The sequence below is a fragment of the Salmo salar genome, chromosome 20, assembly GCF_965601325.2.
Source record: "Salmo salar chromosome 20, fSalSal1, whole genome shotgun sequence".
NCBI classification, from domain to species: Eukaryota; Metazoa; Chordata; class Actinopteri; order Salmoniformes; family Salmonidae; genus Salmo; species Salmo salar.
This window is the reverse complement of record NC_138310.1, coordinates 28,537,305-28,556,433: the sequence shown is the minus strand read 5'-3', so window position 1 is coordinate 28,556,433 and position 19,129 is coordinate 28,537,305. Positions and strand designations below refer to the sequence as shown.

At 42.8% G+C, this 19,129-nt stretch overlaps 2 protein-coding genes and 1 pseudogene across 3 annotated transcripts; 1 reads left to right on the top strand and 2 right to left on the bottom strand.

Moving 5' to 3' along the window:
* Positions 1 to 895: 895 nt before the first annotated feature.
* LOC106580309 (serine/arginine-rich splicing factor 9-like) lies at positions 896 to 6,311 on the bottom strand (annotated as a pseudogene). Its single transcript, XR_014381972.1, has 5 exons — positions 6,289 to 6,311; positions 5,801 to 5,922; positions 5,472 to 5,662; positions 1,666 to 1,838; positions 896 to 1,586 (listed from the first exon to the last, which is right to left on the bottom strand). The product of XR_014381972.1 is annotated as a serine/arginine-rich splicing factor 9-like (transcript).
* Positions 6,312 to 12,996: 6,685 nt separating this feature from the next.
* isg15 (ISG15 ubiquitin like modifier) lies at positions 12,997 to 14,234 on the top strand. The gene is given in 2 exon segments (NM_001141230.2): positions 12,997 to 13,111; positions 13,549 to 14,234. A coding segment is annotated over 1 exon segment (471 nt). The 5' UTR covers positions 12,997 to 13,111; positions 13,549 to 13,557; the 3' UTR covers positions 14,029 to 14,234.
* Positions 14,235 to 14,293: 59 nt separating this feature from the next.
* On the bottom strand, positions 14,294 to 18,429 carry pxmp2 (peroxisomal membrane protein 2). The gene is made up of 5 exons (XM_014161177.3): positions 18,206 to 18,429; positions 17,600 to 17,722; positions 17,327 to 17,489; positions 15,171 to 15,290; positions 14,294 to 15,086 (listed from the first exon to the last, which is right to left on the bottom strand). Exons 1-5 carry the CDS (start codon positions 18,412 to 18,414, stop codon positions 15,018 to 15,020), a joined length of 684 nt encoding a protein of 227 aa, XP_014016652.1. The 5' UTR covers positions 18,415 to 18,429; the 3' UTR covers positions 14,294 to 15,017.
* Positions 18,430 to 19,129: the final 700 nt, after the last annotated feature.

Sequence of the window (19,129 nt, the reverse complement as noted above, 5' to 3'; positions counted from 1 at the left end):
ATGTTATGAACAGAGTGGATAAAATTGTAGACTTTACCCTTCGTAAAAATGTGAAAACTTTTGCGCACTTCAGAATATGCAGCGCGTGCTTGTTCTGCCCACTATGGCTCATTTGTTCCCAGTGGAAACGACAAGCCGTGGTCTCTTGGTTTAGTGATAGAGTTTCCATAAGTTTAAGTAAAAACCGTCCCATCCATTAAGTCAAAAAGCTTTATCTTGCTTATGATGGCCTAGCTCCTGGCTGACTGAGCTAGCTAGATTTATCTCCCCAGACCAACAAAGGAAAAATCCTGATTTTTCGCTTCATGGTTAACACTTTCCAACAAAAACTGAAGATGTTAAATCAGAACATCATTGAAAATAATATTTTATGAATCCTTAGCCCTTCTCTGAAGGCGCATTGTTCCCCACTGTGTTTGGGTTAGTAAATTTGTAGTGGCTTTATTTTCCCTCAGCATGCAATTTTTCACCATTTTGAATGTCTAGAGAATCCATATGTTGTTCTGAAAAATTAACACAGAAATACTGGCCATGTTGATTTGACAAAATTTCAAACAGTCTTGAATTGGACTCAGTGTCGGGCCCCCTTGTCCCCCTCCTGGTCTCGGGCCCCACTCGGTATTGCCCCGAAATAGATAGAGAAACTGTTTGTCCAACCATAAAGAGGGTCAGGGCTTGGCTTCATTGCGCCTCCAAACCAGAAACTGAAGCGAAACATCATCCAGAGTTGTGGATATTTGTTTACTCCCTTGTATGCACTATGAACATTGTTTATGTACAGTATCATTATGTTGAAAAAGCAGAAATCCATAACTCCCAATGGTACATATGCTTCAAGGACTTGAGGCCACTAATGGATGAAAAATGAATGCATTGCGAAACTAAAACAAACATTCCACATTCTTCACTTTATAAAAAAACATGTAAAAACTTTTTACAAAGCTGTTACGAGATAAAGATTATTTTGTGAGTGGGGCAGGAATAGTAAAATTATTTCACTCATGTAAAATAAGAGGAACAAATTTGAGACCAGCACAAACACATTTGCAAGGCAACCATTTACAAGGAAGGGTAGTCTAGACAGGTTCATACAGAATTTTTTTAAAGTGAAGAAACACTACATTACTAAAGAGCTGTATTATGTTGTATCCCTCTAGTATGCAGTCTCCTTCACAAATATCCCTAACTAGCTATATCCTCGGTCTGAGAATGAACCAATTAGAATGTGAGGCAAATGCATATTTGTCCATCTGCTCTGTCTACGCTATTTTAAAAAGTCCTCATTTGTAGACAGTCTTCATAGTGGAATGCACATGACAGCCTAAAACAAAAAGCAAATCACCAGTCTTTGCTCCCTCCTATCGGTAGTGACGGGGAGGAGGGCTGCGGGGGGGTGGGCTATGGTGTGCTGCAGGGTGGCGACGTGGAGGGAGGCTATTGCGAGACAACCTGCGAGCAGGGGGCGACTGATAGCGAGGGGGTGGAGAGCCGCGACCTTGATAAGCGGGTGAGTACCGTCCCCTGGATCGGGAGCGTCCTCTGCTGGCCCCCATCTCTCCATGGACCCGGATAGATGAAGTCTCCCCCTGAAAAATGTCAGAGAATGTCCTGAAAATGCTAAATTTCTTCAAGACTGTAGAGCTGAGGATCTGAGTGTTTAGTTACCTGATGTGATCTGAACTCTGTCCTGTTTAGGCACCGCATGGCATACTCCATGTCCTCTCTGCGCAGGTACTCCACCACCCCTTCCCCGTCCCGCTGAACATCTGTGAAACAAACATCTCCCGCCTCCCTCATGTGATCTTTCAAGTCTTGCCAGCTTCCAGCCGGAGGCAGGCCTGTGGGAACAGAGACCAAACCATGAAGCACTTTATAGGCCTAGCAGCACAGTTTTGTTGTAGCCCTTGACAAACACCCTCATTCAACTCATTGAGGGCTTGACGGACCATCAAACAGGCAAAGTGTCAATACAGGACTAAGACTGAATCGTACTACACTGGCTCCGACACTCGTTGGATGTGGCAGGGCCTGCGAACTATTAGACTACGAAGGGAAGCACAGCCGAGAGCTGCCCAGTAACATGAGCCTACCAGATGAGCTAAATTACTTCAATGCTCGCTTCAAAGCAAGTAACACAAACATGCATGAGCGCATCAGCTGTTCTGGACGACTGTGATCATGCTCTCCGTAGCCAATGTGAGTAACATTCAAAAGGTGGTAAGGATAGGTAGCCACGCTGATCCTCAACATGGGGCCCCTCAGGGGTGTCTGCTCAGTCCCCTCCAGTACTCCCTGTTCACCCATGACTGCATGGTCAGGCACGACTCCAACACCATCATTAAGTTTACAGATGGTGGTGGGCAGTACACACTACCCTCTGTAGTGCCTTGCGGTCAGAGGCCGAGCAGTTGCCATACCAGGCAGTGAAGCAACCCGTCAGGATGCTCTCGATGGTGCAGCTGTAAAACCTTTTGAGGATCGGAGGACCCATGACAAATCTTTTCAGTCTCCTGAGGGGGAATAGGTTTTGTTGTGCCCTCTTCACGACTGTCTTGGTGTGCTTGGACCATGTTAGTTTGTTGATGATGTCGATGCCCTGCTCCACTACAGCCCCGTCGATAAGAATGGGAGCGTGCTCGGTCCTCCTTTTCCTGTAGTCCACAATAATCTCCTATGTCTTGATCACGTTGAGGGAGAGGTTGTTGTCCTTACACCACACGGTCAGGTCTCTGACCTCCTCCCTATAGGCTGTCTCATCGTTGTCGGTGATCAGGCCTACCACTTTTGTGTCACAAGCAAACTTAATGATGGTGTTGGAGTTGTGCCTGGCCGTGCAATCATGAGTGAACAGGGAGTACAGGAGGGGCCCCCGTGTTGAGGATCAGCGTGGCGGATGTGCTGTTAGAATGTTGTTACCTACCCTTACCACCTGGGGGCGGCCCGTCAAGAAGTCTAGGATCCAGTTGCAGAGGGAGGTGTTTAGTCCCAGGGTCCTTAGCTAAGTGATGAGCTTTGAGGGCACTATGGTGTTGAACGCTGAGCTGTAGTCAATGAATAGCATTCTCAAATAGGTGTTCCTTTTGTCCAGGTGGGAAAGGGCAGTGTGGAGTGCAATAGAGATTACATCATCTGTGGATCTGTTGAGGCGGTATGCAAATTGGATTGGGTCTAGGGTTTCTGGGATAATGGTGTTGATATGAGCCATGACCAGCCTTTCAAAGCATTTCATGGCTACAGACATGAGTGCTATGGATTGGTAGTCATTTAGGCAGGTTACCTTGGTGTTCTTTGGCACAGGGACTATGGTGGTCTGTTTGAAACATGTTGGTATTACAGAAAATGTCAGTGAAGACACTTGCCAGTTGGTCAGGGCGTGCTCGGAGTACACATCCTGGTAATCCTTCTGGCCCTGCGGCCTTGTGAATGTTGACCTATTTAAAAGATCTTACATCGGCTGCGGAGAGAGTGATCACACAGTCGTCTGGGAACAGCTGATGCTCTCATGCATATTTCAGTGTTACTTGTCTTGAAGCGAGCATAGAAGTTATTTAGCTTGTCTGGTAGGCTTGTGTCACTGGGCAGCTCTCGGCTGTGCTTCCCTTGTAGTGTAATAGTTTGCAAGCACTGCCACATCAGATGAGCGTCTGAGCTGGTGTAGTGCGATTCGATGTTAGTCCTGTACTGACGCTTTGTCTGTGATGGTTCGTCAGAGGGCATACTGGGATTTCTTATAAGCTTCCGGGTTAGTCCCGCTTCTTGAAAGCGGCAGGTCTACCCTTTAGCTCAGTGCGAATGTTGCCTGTAATCCATGGCTTCTGGTATGTACGTATAGTCACTGTGGGGACGACGTCTTTGATGCACTTATTGATGAAGCCAGTGACTGATGTGGTGTACTCCTCAATGCCAGCAGAAGAATGCCATAACATATTCCAGTCTGTGCTAGTAAAACAGTCCTGTAGTTTAGCATATGCTTCATCTGACCACTTTTTTTATAGACCGAGTCACTGGTGCTTACTGCTTTACTTTTTGCTTGTATGCAGGAATCAGGAGGATAGAATTATGGTCAGATTTTCCAAATGGAGGGCGAGGGAGAGCTTTGTACGCGTCTCTGTGTGTGGAGTAAAGGTGGTCTAGAGGTTTTCCCCTCTGGTTCCACATTTAACATGCTGATAGAAATTAGGTAAAACTGAATGAGCGTTTTACTGTTTGCTTATGGCAGTATACAGCTCATTGAGTGCAGTTTTAGTGCCAGCATCGGTCTGGTGGTATGTAGACAGCTACGAAAACTCTTGGTAGACAGTGTGGTCTACAGCTTATGAGATACTCCACCTCAGGCGAGCAAAACCATGAGATTTCCTTTGATATCGTGCACCAGCTGTTGTTTACAAATATACACAGGCCCCCCGCGTCTTACCAGAGAGTGCTGTTCTATCTTGCCGATACAGTGTATAACCCACCAGCTGTATGTTATTAATGTCGTCGTTCAACCACGACGAAACATAAATATTAGTTTTTAATATCTCGTTGGTAGGATATACGTGCTTTCAATTCATCAATTCGTTTCAATTTATTTTCCAGCGATTGAACATTGGCTAACAGTACGTATGGCAAAGGCAGATTAGCCACTCGTCGCCTGATCCTCACAAGCACCCCGATCTCTTTCCACAAAATCTGTTTCTCCAGCAAATGACGGGGATGAGGGCCTGTTCAGGTGTTTGGAGTATATCCTTCCCGTCCGACTCATTAAAGAAAAATTATTTGTCCAATTCGAGGTGAATAATTGCTGTTCTGATGTCCAGAAGCTCTTTTCAGCCATAAGAGACAGTAGCAGCAACATTATGTACAAAATAAGTTACAAACAACGCAAAAAACCTAACAAAATAGCACGGTTGGTTAAGAGCCAATAAAACGGCAGCCATCTTCATATTAACTCAACTAACCGGTGCCCCCGCACAGACTCTGTACCGGTACCCCCTGTATATAGCCACGCTATTGTTATTTTACTGCTGCTGTTTAATTATTTGTTACTTTAATTTTCTATTTTTTTTTTTACATATCACTTATTTTTCTTAAATTCATAAAGCACTGTTGGTTAAGCGCTTGTAAGTAAGAATTTCACTGTCAGGTCTACACCTGTTGTATTCACCGCATGTGACAAATACAATTGGATTTGATTAGTTGAATCATGTGTGCATGTCCAGGGTTACAATAAAAATGTGTACTGTTGTGGGTACTTGAGGACTAGGGTTGGGAAACTGTTATAGGCAACCCCCAACAATACCAGGGTACATAACCTTGCATTGGCATACAGTGTCAAATGTAAATTTCACACCTATGATGGGAATTATTTTACACGGATACCTTGAGAAATGCAGCATATAAAAAACAAAGAGGGAAATGAGCGCACACTGACATTGATGGAAGGAAGAGATAAGCTTTCATTAAACAAATAAGCACCTTTATCCACTTACCAGTCACAATAACTCTGAACTCTGATCTCCGAGTAGGAGGCCCAAACCTCCCTTTAGGACCACCGGGACCTCCATCACCACCCCCACCACCACCCATTGTACCGTTGAATTTAGAGAAGGCAGAGCGAGGGTGCTCAACGCGCAGCTTGCAGTCTCCAAATCCATAACCATTCCTCCCATAGACTGCATCCCTAATGCATAAGAACGTGTGAGAATGTGGCGGCAGTCATATGGGAGTCAGTCACAGATGACAAAACTACAAACACTATTGATCTAGTCTTATTGGTCAACAATTGAGAATGCCATTCATGGATAGTGGTTTATCTTACCGTGTATCTTCAAAGCGCCTCTGTTATTCTTTAACTCAATGTCGCGGATTTTAACATATTTGAAGAATATATCCTCAATATCCCGCCCTTGCACATCAGCCGGAAGGTTCCCCACGTAGATTCTGCCATGATGTTACCAGAACTGATCCTGATGGGAAAAAATAAAGAGAAGGTTATCAATACTTAACACTTCCTGAACTCAAAGAACCCCCCCCCCCCCCCCCCCCCCAATATCTGCCCTTCATAATGTCTAAACAAATGTTAACACTTCATACAACCCCTACAAGTCAAATGTATCAAGACTGCATAGACACAAAACTCAAATACCGAGCTAGGTCCCCACATGCTCCAAGATGGGCATCATTGTTCCTGTACCCAAGATGACATAGGTGACTGAACGACTATCACACCGTAGCACTCACTTCTGTTATCATGAAGTGCTTTGAGAGACTAGTCGAGGTTCATATCATCTCCACCTTACCTTCTACCCTAGACCCACTTCAATTTGCATACCGCCCCAAAATGTCGTCCACAGACGATGCAATCGCCATCACACTACCCTATCCCATCTGGACAAGAGGAATACCCATGTAAGAATACTGTTCAATGACTACAGCTCAGCATTCAACACATTTACATTTTAGTCATTTAGCAGACGCTCTTATCCAGAGCGACTTACAGTAGTGAATGCATACATTTCATACATTTATTTTTTGTATTGGCCCCCCGTGGGAATCGAACCCACAACCTTGGCATTGCACACACCATTCTGGCGTGGCAAACACCATGCTCTACCAACTGAGCCACAGGGAAGACACCATAGTACCCTCCAAGCTCGAGACCCTGGGTCTGAACCCCATCCTGTGCAACTGGGTCCTGGACATCCTGACGGGCCGCCTCCAGGTGGTGAAGGTAAGAAACATCTCCACTTCGCTGATCCTCAACACTGGGGCCCCACAAGGGTGCATGCTCAGCCCTCTCCTGTACTCCCTGTTCACCCATGACTGCATGGCCATGCACGCCTCCAACCCAATCATCAAGTTTGCAGACGTCAACAGTAGTAGACTTGATCACTAACAACGACTAGACAGCCTACAGCAAGGAGGTGAGGGCTCTGGGAGTGTGGTGCCAGCAAAACAACCTCACTCAACGTCAACAAAACGAGATGATCGTGGACTTCAGGAAACAAAGAACGCACCCCCCTATCCACATCGATGGGACAGCAGTGGAGAAGGTGGAAAGCTTCAAGTTGCTCAGCGTACACATCACTGACAAACTGAAATGGTCCACCCACACAGACAGTGTCGTGAAGATGGCGCAACAGCGCCTCTTCAACCACAGAAAGCTGAAGAAATTTGGCTTCGCACCTAAAACTTTTCCAGATGCACAATTGAGAGCATCCTATCGAATTGTATCACCGCCTGTTACGGCAACTGCACCGCCCGCAACCGCAGGGCTCTCCAGAGGGTGGTGCAGTCTGCCCAACGCATCACCGGGGGCAAACGACCTGCCCTCCAGGACACCTACAGCACCTGATGTCACAGGAATGACAAAAAAAAAATTTAAAAAAATAACACATCAAGAACAACAACCACCCGAGCCACTGCCTGTTCACCCCGCTACTATCCAAAAGACAGGTCAGTACAGATGCATCAAAGTTTGGACCAAGAGACAGAAAAATAGCTTCCATCTCAAGGCCATCATTGTTAAACAGCCGTCACTAACACAGAGCGGCTGCTGCCAACATACAGACTTGAAATCATTGGCCACTTTAATAGATGTATCATTAGTCACTTCAATAATAACACTTTAATGTTTACATATCTTGCATTAGTCATCCCATATGTATTTACTGTATTGGTATACCATCTATTGCATCTTGACAATGCCGCTCGGTCGCTCATCCACATATTTATATATTCTTATTCCATCCCATTACTTAGATATGTTTATTAGGTAGTTGTTGTGGAATTGTTAGGATATTACCGCACTGTCGGAACTAGAAGCACAAGTATTTAGCTACACTCGCAATAACATCAGCTAACCATGTGTATGCGACCAATTTGATTAACGAAACCCCGACGCATGTCCAAGTTTCAACCCCAGCCAGGCTCGGTAAGATTTTTAACTAACTACGCTAAAGCTAGCTTAGTTATTCATGGGATATTCCCTTCCAAAATGGGATAACATGGCTGGGGTCGGGACAGTAGTTAGCTAACTAACTAGTTACGTTTGTTAATATATTTCAAACAGAAATACGTAGCATATCGCCTCGTAGTAGTTACCTACATTCCCTGCATTCCCAAACTGTGCTCACCTTTACTCCAGGTTAGCCCATTCATTCAGTACATAGACACCAAATTGTCGACAACAATTCGTTAGCTAGCCTGGCTGACTCGTGTGTCATGTTTTGTGTTTGCGGAAGAGCTCACGATAGCTTACCTACCTTCCTGTGTCGCTGACCAGATCTGCAACCCTTGTGGTTGCTGTTGTTATTTTCAAAAACTCGTATAATACTATTTTTCACTTATCTCCGGAGAACGGTAGCCTCAAATGTATCGCGGTGGTTCTCTATGCTGCTTTAAGTTAGCTAGGCTAGCTTCCGGTTCCGTTACTTCAGGTTCCGTCAAAAAGCTCCTACCATATTCATCAGGTGGCGCCATTGGACACAAACACTTTTAATCCACAAACGTTTCGAGGGCTGCGTGTCATGTTTTGCAGGTCGAACGGTAACAAACTAAAATGTGAGATATGTTGGTTTGTTCGTTTTTTTTTCCTTGAGGGTCTGTCATGCCAAATAGTGTTCGCCAGCCAATGTGTGTGTGTGTCCCAGGCCCCTTGATAAGTCTCTGAGACCCGCTGAGGCTCATATAGACTCCCTAGTTAGCTGTTGTAGCATAAGTATGCCATACGTACATTCACAATCGGCCTTTTTAGTTAAATTTGAGCATTTTACACCATGACTGTAACTGAAGTCATATGCCTGAAAATATCAACACCCAAGTACTCTGCTCATTACAGAAATTAGAATGACCAAGAATTCTGCCTCAAGGCACATCTGTAATGTAAAATGTATTTGTATTTTACTAACAGGACATCAGAGGTGAAATGTTTTGTTACATTACAGCCTTATTCTAAAATCGATTAAATAATTGTTCCCCTCTTCAATCTACACACAATACCCTATAATGACATAGTGAAAACAGGTTTTTAGACATTTTTGCAAATGTATACAAAATAAAAAAACATAGCTTTTTACATAAGTAGGCAGACCCTTTGCTATGAGACTCAAAATTGAGCTCAGGTGCATCCTGTTTCCATTGATCATCCTTGAGATGTTTCTACAACTTGATTGGAGTCCACTTGTGGTCAATTCAATTGATTGGACATGATTTGTAAAGGCACACACCTGTCTATATAAGGTCCCACAGTTGACAGTGCATGTCAGAGCAAAACTGAGCCTTGAGGTCGAAAGAAATGTCCGTAGAGCTCCGAGACAGGATTGTGTCAAGGCACAGATCTGGGGAAGGGTACCAAAGAATGTCTTCAGCATTGAAAGGCCCCAAGAACACAGTGGCCTCAATCATTCTTAAATGGAAGAAGTTTGGAACCACCAAGACTTTTCTTAGAGCTGGCCACTCAGCCAAACTGAGCAATCATGGGAGAAGGGGCTTTGGTCAGGGAGGTGACCAAGAACCCGATGGTCACTCTGACAGAGCTCTAGTTCCTCTATGGAGATGGGAGAACCTTCCAGAACAGTGGTTACCAAACTTTTTATAGTCCCATGCCCCTTCAAACATTTGACTAGGCTACCTCTGACATTGTGTTATTTCGCTCAACACTAGATGGTTAAATTTTATTTTTGGCAGTGAAACAAAGCTACTCAGGCGAGGGGGAAAAAAATTCACCCAAATGTATAATTGGAAAATATAAATGTGCTGTTTGAAAATGTAAAGACCATTTAAAAAAAAATATATATATATATATATATAAAAAAATATATAATTTTTTTTATAAAGGTGCTGTTTTCAGAAAATTCACAAAAGCTCTGACGAAGGCCGTGAGGCCGATACGTAAGCTTAGTATCACTGATATTTAATATCAAGAGCAGTGTGCGGTTTCCTTTTTCCTTCATTATTTTTTATAACGTGAATCACATTTTAATTTGGCGTTCCCCCGACGGCATTGCGCGTACCCCTGTTTGGGAATACCTGTTCCAGAAGGACAATCAACTCTGCAGCTCTCCACCAATCAGGCCTTTATGGTAGAGTGGCCAGACGGAAGCCACTTCTCAGTAAAAGGCACGACATCCCGCTTTGAGTTTACCAAAGGCATCTAAAGGACTCTCAGACTATGAGAAACAAGATTCTCTGGTCTGATGAAACCAAGATTGAACTCTTTGGCCTGAATGCCAAGCGTCACGTCTGGAGGAAACATGGCACCATCCCTACGGTGAAGCATGGTGGAGGCAGCTTCATGCTGTGGGGACATTTTTCAGCGGCAAGGACTGAGAGACTAATCAGGATCGAGGAAAAGGTGAATGGAGCAAAGTACAGAGAGATCCTTGATAAATCTGCTCCAGAGCACTCAGGACCTCAGACTGGGGCAAAGGTTCACCTTCCAACAGGACAACGACCCTAAGCACACAGCCAAGACAACACAGGAATGGCTTCGGGACAAGTCTCTGAATGTCCTTGAGTGGCCCAACCAGAGTCCAGACTTGAACCTGATCGAACATCTCTGGAGACCTGAAAATAGCTGTGCAGCGACGCTCCTCCTTCAACCTGATGGCGCTTGAGAAGAATGGGAGAAACTCCCCAAATGCAGGTGTGCCAAGCTTGTAGCATGATACCCAAGAAGACTTGAGGCTGTAATCGCTGCCAAAGGTGCTTCAACAAAGTACTGAGTAAAGGGTTTGAATACTTATGTAAATGTGATTTCAGTTTTTTATTTTTAATAAATTTGCAAACATTTCTTAACCTGTTTTTGCTTTGTCATGGGGTAGTGTGTGTACATTGATGGGGGGGGGGGGGGGGGAGTCTGTAAAGTAACAAAATGTGGAATAAGTCAAGGGGTCTGAATACTTTCTGAATGCACTGTACTTCTCAGTAGTTTCCACCTGTAGCACGCGCTCCAGCAGGTATATCTCTCTGGTCACCCCCAAAGCCAATTCCTCCTTTGGCCGTCTCTCTTTCCAGTTCTCTGCTGCCAATGACTGGAACGAACTACAAAAATCTCTGAAACTGGAAACACTTATCTCCCTCACTAGCTTTAAGCACCAGCTGTCAGAGCAGCTCACAGATCACTGCACCTGTACATAGCCCATCTATAATTTATCCCAAACAACTACCGCTTCCCCTACTGTATTTATTTTATTTAGCTCCTTTGCACCCCATTAACTCTTTTTCTACTTTGCACTTTCTTCTACTACAAATCTACCATTCCAGTGTTTTACTTGCTATATTGTATTTACTTTGCCACCATGGACTTTTTTTGCCTTTACCTCCCTTCTCACCTCATTTGCTCACATTGTACATAGACTTATTTTTCTACTGTATTATTGACTGTATATTTGTTTTACTCCATGTGTAACTCTATGTTGTTGTATGTTGTCGAACTGCTTTGCTTTATCTTGGCCAGGTCGCAATTGTAAATGAGAACTTGTTCTCAACTTGCCTACCTGGTTAAATAAAGGTGAAATAAAATAAATAAATAAAAGTTTCTTAACAGCTTTCAATACCACTTACCTCAGCTGACATGGCAGACATCAGTTCTGACTCATTAGAATTACATTGTGCATTTTACTAGAGGTCATTGACCTTTGGAGATGTCCACAGATGCAGAAATAAAATAGGCTTTACTGGAGAACATGCAAGTAACTGTACTTCCACTGGTTACAGTTTGTACTAGAGAAGATAAGGGTGAATAACTTTGGGTAGTCTGAGATGTGAAGTCCGAAAGCAATATGGTTCAACTGCTGACAATAACATGTGATGGTTCAACTGCTGACTTATCATTTTGGGAAAGGTGAGGCAGGGTGTGTCTATTTGTATTGCTGTTAAAATTCCCTCTGCACTCACGTATGTCTGACGTATCACTAAATACCTGCAATTGTTAGTCATTATCATCTGAGCCTGAGTTTCATCGACAATGACATTAGGTTTCTCTTTCTCGTGTCCGACATACAGCATCTGTGTGAATGATAGGAAATTGTCTAGAATGAGAGAAATGTATAGAATTATAAGAAATGAGCTTTGTAAACTTGAGTGTATGTATAAACACTTACACCAATGAAATAAAGTACCAGTCAAAAGTTTGGACACACCTACTCATTCAAGAGGTTTTCTTTATTTGTACATTGTAGAATAATAGTGAAAACAAATTATGAAATAGCACATATGGAATCATGTAGTAACCAGAAAATATATTTTAGATTCTTCAAAGTAGCCACCCTTTGCCTTGATGACAGTTTTGCACACTCTTGGCATTCTCTCAACCAGCTTTATGAGGTTGTCACCTGGAGAGTGACGGAGTGTTGCATCAGATGACCTGCCCTCCACAATCACCCGACCTCAAACCAATTGAGATGGTTTGGGATGAGCTAGACCGCAGAATGATGGAAAAGCGCCCAACAAGTGCTCAGCATATGTGGGAACTCCTTCAAGACGGTTGGAAAAGCATTCCAGGTGAAGCTGGTTGAGAGAATGCCAAGCGTGTGCAAAGCTGTCATCAAGGAAAAGGGTGGCTACTTTGAAGAATCTCAAATATAACATATTTAGATTTGTTTAACACTTTTTTTTGGTTACTACGTGATTCCATATGTGTTATTTCCCAAGTGTTGATGTCTTCACTATTATTCTGCAATGTAGAAAATAGTAAAAATAAAGAAAAATCCATGAATGAGTAGGTGTCCAAACTTTTGACTGGTACTGTAAAAGAATTACTACATTCTTGGAATGGATGCAAGTCATTGGGCTACTTTATTTCATGGGGTTTAGCCTAGTACTTTGTTCTAAGTATTAACTCAACAATAACAAAAACTATTGCCGACAACTTTCTATAAATAGCAGCAGACTACATCATTATTATCAGAGAATAGAAACCAAAAGTGGTGGGAGGCAAAGAGGGAAAACGAATCTGAATATGAGGGGCGGGGCAGATCAGCCGTTATATACCAGGCTCAGCTGTACACGGTCACCATCTTCAATCGTAGAAGTTGTTTTTGTCAACATACCGATTTCTCAAAACTATTTGTTGAAACAGTTTGCAAGACTTCACAACAAGGACTTCTCAACAATATCTACTGAAAAGGTGAGTCTTTTGTTTAATCATTAGGCTATAATACTTTGTATAACTCTGCTGTTAAAGCTATCAAGCAATTCTCTTACACATTATTTTAGTTATTACAATGGGCTGAATCAATGGTAACCTTGAAGCCTGTAGGTTAATATAAAGGTTATAATATGTTGTATAAATTGTCATGAGCATGTATGATAATACCCCCTTATGTCTTTCAATCATCTCATAATGATTCTCACTAAATTCCAGCCATTTGAGTCAGCAGAAGTGTTGATAGAGAGTGGACATTATATATTGAAAGCCTTATAAGACAAAGGATCATACATGCTTTTAACCAGTTATAAAGCATTATACCAGCAGGCTTTAAGTAAAGACTAATTCATTCATATCATTCAAATGAGCTATGCTATTGTAAGGCCAAATAAATAATACATTAAATCCTCTTTCAGATATCTGTCATGGAACTCACTATAACACTTTTGAATGGGGAGTCACGTCCCCTGATGGTTCAGCCACACACCACTCTGGGGTCCCTCAAGAGTCTGATCAAGCAACACTTTGGAGTGGCCATGGGAAGGCAGAGGCTGTCAGGTGTCAATGGGAACAACATCAGTCTCAGCGATGATTCAAAAACTTTGAGTGACTATGGCCTGCATTCAGGATCCAAACTGATGTTGCTGATTACAGAACCCACTCATATCCAGGTGTTCCTGAAAAACGACAAGGGCCAGACTCACACATATGAGGTGGTGTCAGGTGAGACTGTTACCCAGTTCAAAGCCAAAGTCCAAAACAAGGAGGGAGTCCCAGCCAACCAACAGAGGCTGATTCACCAGGGCAAGCAGCTCGATGACGACAAGAAACTGGAAGACTATGGTGTCAGAAATCTAAGCACTATTCACCTGACGCTCCGTCTAAGGGGAGGCTGAAGACACCCAGTATCGACCTGAAACCACCGGTCACCTGAAGCCCTTAACTTATTATGCATTCCATGTCTATAGAGAAAAAGCTATCTTGTCCAAAAAATGATTAGTGTTACTTTTGTATTCAGTTGAAACTTTTAAATTAAGCATGGCTGATATTGGCTTTTGTTGAAATAATGTAAATGAGATTGTAATAAAGTAATAACCAAGTATAAAACTCAGTCTACCATCATTGTCATGGCTCCAACTCAAAACAAAAGTTAAAGCAACATAAGGTAATGGACTGGTTCTTGTTTTCATTTATAAAATACAGTTAAATCAAATGCATCAGGATGTAAAATACTTTGGCAGTTTCAGTCCGATGTGCTGTTGCTCCCTTATTTGACCTGATAGAGACAAAGACAGCAGTAAGATTTACAGCTGAGTTGAGACTCAAACTAAACTGAAGGCAGTCCACATGAGGAAACTACAGGCCAGTCTTGTCAGCAATATACACAATGCTTCATGGTCTGATAAATCTTAACATTGCATATTAAGATGGTGTTAAATGAATTGCATTCAAGGTTGAAACAGTTACTGATATTAATTTCCTACAGCAAATTTGCTTCATCTTAAATTATAATATACATTTGTATCTATCAAGAATAGGTAACATATATTTACCATTGTTCAAACCAAAATACACCACGCACAAAGATACTCAAGTATTTCAATTAATTTAAGATTGGAAATATCAGTAGTAAGAATTAACATTGAACATTTTAGTTATCGGTTATTCTGCATGTGAGCAACACATTAGATGTGTTACAATTTCCTTAGTGTAGTACTTTTGTAGTATGCGAGTGAAGTCCTACACATCACCCCAGTCAATTTGCCTGGTTGTACCAGCTTGCTGCACTGGCATTCACAGGCCTGTCCTTGTAACGTTCTGTAGCTCCAGAGGCACACCCGGTGCCTTCTTACTTCAGCAATCAAGGAAAAGATCTTGGGAGTCTTCACTTCCTCACAGACGCAAGGTAAGCATACCAAAATAAGGCCACCATGTTGGCGAACAGCACTCGAAACTGAAAACACAACACAGATTGGTAACAGAGCACAACTACATTCCAGATGAATGCATAAAAGAAAAGCCAGTGAGAACTGCTCACCTCTACAGCCACATAGTTGATGTTGATGAACTGGAAGGGGGTCCACACTTTCCAGTTCATCTTCAAGGCAGGCCAATAACTACTATTCACTTTGCTCTGGAAGTCTGCCCACCTCTTACCCTAAAATAGCATTAGAATGGATGAAAATGAATGTACAGGCATGGCAATAGTCTGGATTAGAATGTAATTAATGAACCACTAATGGAAATTAACTGTCTGAGTAGTACTGCATAATTTCACTAGGACCAACATAAACTGACAGACTAGGAGGCAGTCCCTGCATAAAGTTTGAACTACACAGAGTAATATTTTTTTTATATGAGACAGTGCTATCTGATCCAAGCAGGGAGAGTTGGTCAGTAATAATGGACTAAAGGAACCTAATGTTACTGCTTATAGTCCAAGGACCTTACATGTTCTGTTTAGAGGCTTACTGGCTCTGGCAGGCAAAACAACCAAATACTCTAAATGTGAATCGATTCTCAATTGCGGTACGGTTCTAAACTTAAAGCCCTCTACTTTCATATCACATCAAAATAATGTCACAAATGGAAAACATACACTACCGGTCAAAAGTTTTACAACACCTACTCATTCAAGGGTTTTACCTTTTTTATTTATTTTTACTATTTTCTACATTGTAGAATAATAGTGAAGACATCAAAACTATGAAATAACACATATGGAATCATGTAGTAACCAAAAAAAGTGTTACACAAATCAAAACATATTTTAGAGTTGAGATTCTTCAATATAGCCACCCTTTCCCTTGAGCACACACTCGGCATTCACTTACTGTACACTGTATTAACCAGTTAACACAGTTGCAGCCAACACTATTTTTCAGTGACATCACGTTTGTGGCATCCATCTTCGGTTTACACATAGGTGTTAGGTGATGCATATAATTTGCACAGGTAGTCGACTGTCTTGCGTCTGTTTTCTATAAACAAACGCTGTAACATGGAAATATGTCCGCGTGGGAACTCTATAAATTTGTGTAGTAATATAAACTTTTGTTTTTGAAAATGATTTCTCGCTGATATGAAAGATACAGTTTTGGAAAATAAAAGAAACAGAAGAAATGTATGTTCCCCCGGCTAGAAGATACTATCGTCAATAGGCGCTAAAGTCAGTAGCGTCTATGAATGGGCTAGTCAGGTGTATGGTACAGAAAGACTTCTCCTTCCCCCTTCTGATAACCAGGTGGCGAATCGCATCTCTGCATGTCTGGCAGACATATCAGTGTGGATGACGGATCACCACCTCAAGCTGAACCTCGGCAAGACGGAGCTGCTCTTCCTCCCAGGGAAGGACTGCCCGTTCCATGATCTCGCCATCACGGTTGACAACTCCATTGTGTCCTCCTCCCAAAGTGCTAAGAGCCTTGGTGTGACCCTGGACAACACCCTGTCGTTCTCCGCTAACATCAAGGCGGTGACCCGATCCTGTAGGTTCCTGCTCTACAACATTCGCAGAGTACGACCCTGCCTCACACAGGAAGCAGCGCAGGTCCTAATCCAGGCACTTGTCATCTCCCGTCTGGATTACTGCAACTCGCTGTTGGCGGGGCTCCCTGCCTGTGCCATTAAACCCCGACAACTCATCCAGAACGCCGCAGCCCGTCTGGTGTTCAACCTTCCGAAGTTCTCTCACGTCACCCCGCTCCTCCGGACACTCCACTGCTTCCAGTTAAAGCTCGCATCTGTTACAAGACCATGGTGCCTGCCTACGGAGCTGTGAGGGGAACGGCACCTCCGTACCTTCAGGCTCTGATCAGTCCCTACACCCAAACAAGGGCACTGCGTTCATCCACCTCTGGCCTGCTGGCCCCCCTACCTCTGCGGAAGCACAGTTCCCGCTCAGCCCAGTCAAAACTGTTCGCTGCTCTGGCACCCCAATGGTGGAACAAGCTCCCTCACGACGCCAGGACAGCAGAGTCAATCACCACCTTCCGGAGACACCTGAAACCCCACCTCTTTAAGGAATACCTGGGATAGGATACCCCCCCCCCCCAAAAAAAAGATGTAGATGTACTATTGTAAAGTGGGTGTTCCACTGGATATCATAAGGTGAATGCACCAATTTGTAAGTCGCTCTGGATAAGAGCGTCTGCTAAATGACGTAAATGTAAAATAGTGGAGAAGCTGACTTACCTCCAGGATGTTCATAACAAAGAAGAAAAGTAGCAGGAATGCAGGGGCGAAGATAAGGCGATCCAAGAGCAAGCGTTTCACCATGCAGTATGGAACAGTGGTAGGCATCAACACCTCCATAAGTTGGTAAAAGTAATGGCTTACAGGCCCAGTAATGAGCAACCTGAAACAAAAACAGGAAATTTCAATGACTGTGTTCATTGTACAGTACATTGCAATAAATAAAAAAAAACAATTCAAGTGATTTGGACCTGATTTTAATCACATGCCTACCCATAAATGGCAAAGCGGGCAGGTCCTGAAATGTCAATCTCCTTCACTGGGATCCCTTCTTTGGCCTTTCGTTTTGCTTCCAATGCTTGAGATAGAAGATTTCCCATTGCTGAGAGAATGCCACTGAAAAAGATGTAGACCGTTTATTTGTAGTCATGCCATGGTAGTGGTCAAAGTTTGAAGAAAGTGTTTTTCTTTAAGTGCATTGAAACAATGCAACTATGACAGCAACTGTTGCCAGGAAAGATGAGGGAGGTTCTTAGAGCAGAGGCTGATTGGCTGAAAACAGACAGAGCAAAGTAGAAAGGTCTTGGCAAAAGGATATGTTTACCTTGCCTAGGCATAGTTTGCAAATGATCAAGTAGCTCCATACCCTTACGATGTCTACCACAAATGAGTTAATGCATTTTTTTAAACCTTTATTTAACTAGGCAAGTCAGTTAAGAACAAGTTCTGTATGCGTGACCAGTAGTAATTGTTGTCAATTGTTAGGTGTTACACTAGTTAGCTATACAATAACGATAATGACCCCTGCAAGCTAACTAGCTAATAATCCCATTATATTCAAACTATTTGAAAAGGCCAGCTAACGTTAGCTATACTGACCTCGTCACGGATTTGGTAAGAATTGGGTATTTCTTCAGCAGAATCAAGTATTGATGCAGCAGTCGCACATGGAAGGCAGAGTCTCGAATCGGTAAACTTTGTACAGGCATTGTCACGGTAGAAATGTTGCATTTAGACGATACGTTTTGTGTTTGAAGGACCACCACCGCACAGATGTGTCCAGCCCTATGACAGATATGTTTGGACATATGATGTATATAAACCCTGGATTGCTGAAGCTATGTTATGGCCAATGAGCGAATTTGAAGCCACCTGTCGGCCATATTGGCACTACCTAGAATAAGAAGCAGTCCTCCATAGGAGTGGATGGAATTCTACAGTATTTTAATTCAATGTTTCAAGGACAAAATTACATGTGTTTACGTTTTTTTTGTAGAGGTGACAGTAACATTACAAAATCATACTTTAGGTAAATGTTTTTATATATATTTTAATTTCTATGTTAAGCTCACATAATAGAATGTAAAAGTATACATTAAGTTGTCAATAATATAATAAACGTGGAACAAACAAATGCAGGCATAAAAATAAAAAAAATCTATAGCTTTCAAAATATTTTTTTACAACGTGGAGTGCGAAGACGGAGGGGCGGTGGCTTCAAAACAGCACCCCATGTTCGTCCTCTAGTGTATATATAAATCATTGATATGGCCCTATAGTCATTGGTCTGGCCAGTGGCCACTCAAGGTCTGGAACGTAACCTGACAGTGGGCGGATTCGATTACACTGAGCTGTCCACCATGTATGGCACGTGACAGTGAAAGTGCAAAAACGGTGAGGGAGAAGCATATCGATCACTAATCTGCACCGCTCGGCCATTTTGTCAACAAGTGTTCATTGGGAAGACAGATAAAGCAATGAGTTTTGCATTTGAAAACAGAATCCGACTCATTATTCCACATG

What these genes read in the sequence shown, in the direction of transcription:
- pxmp2 (XM_014161177.3), bottom strand. Translation starts at nt 18,414, where the DNA reads ATGTCCAAACATATCTGTCATAGGGCTGGACACATCTGTGCGGTGGTG. An exon ending in TTGTTATGAACATCCTGGAG is followed by an intron (nt 15,291 to 17,326) that starts GTAAGTCAGCTT and finishes ATGCTATTTTAG; the next exon opens with GGTAAGAGGTGGGCAGACTT. An exon ending in TCAACTATGTGGCTGTAGAG is followed by an intron (nt 15,087 to 15,170) that starts GTGAGCAGTTCT and finishes TTGTGTTTTCAG; the next exon opens with TTTCGAGTGCTGTTCGCCAA.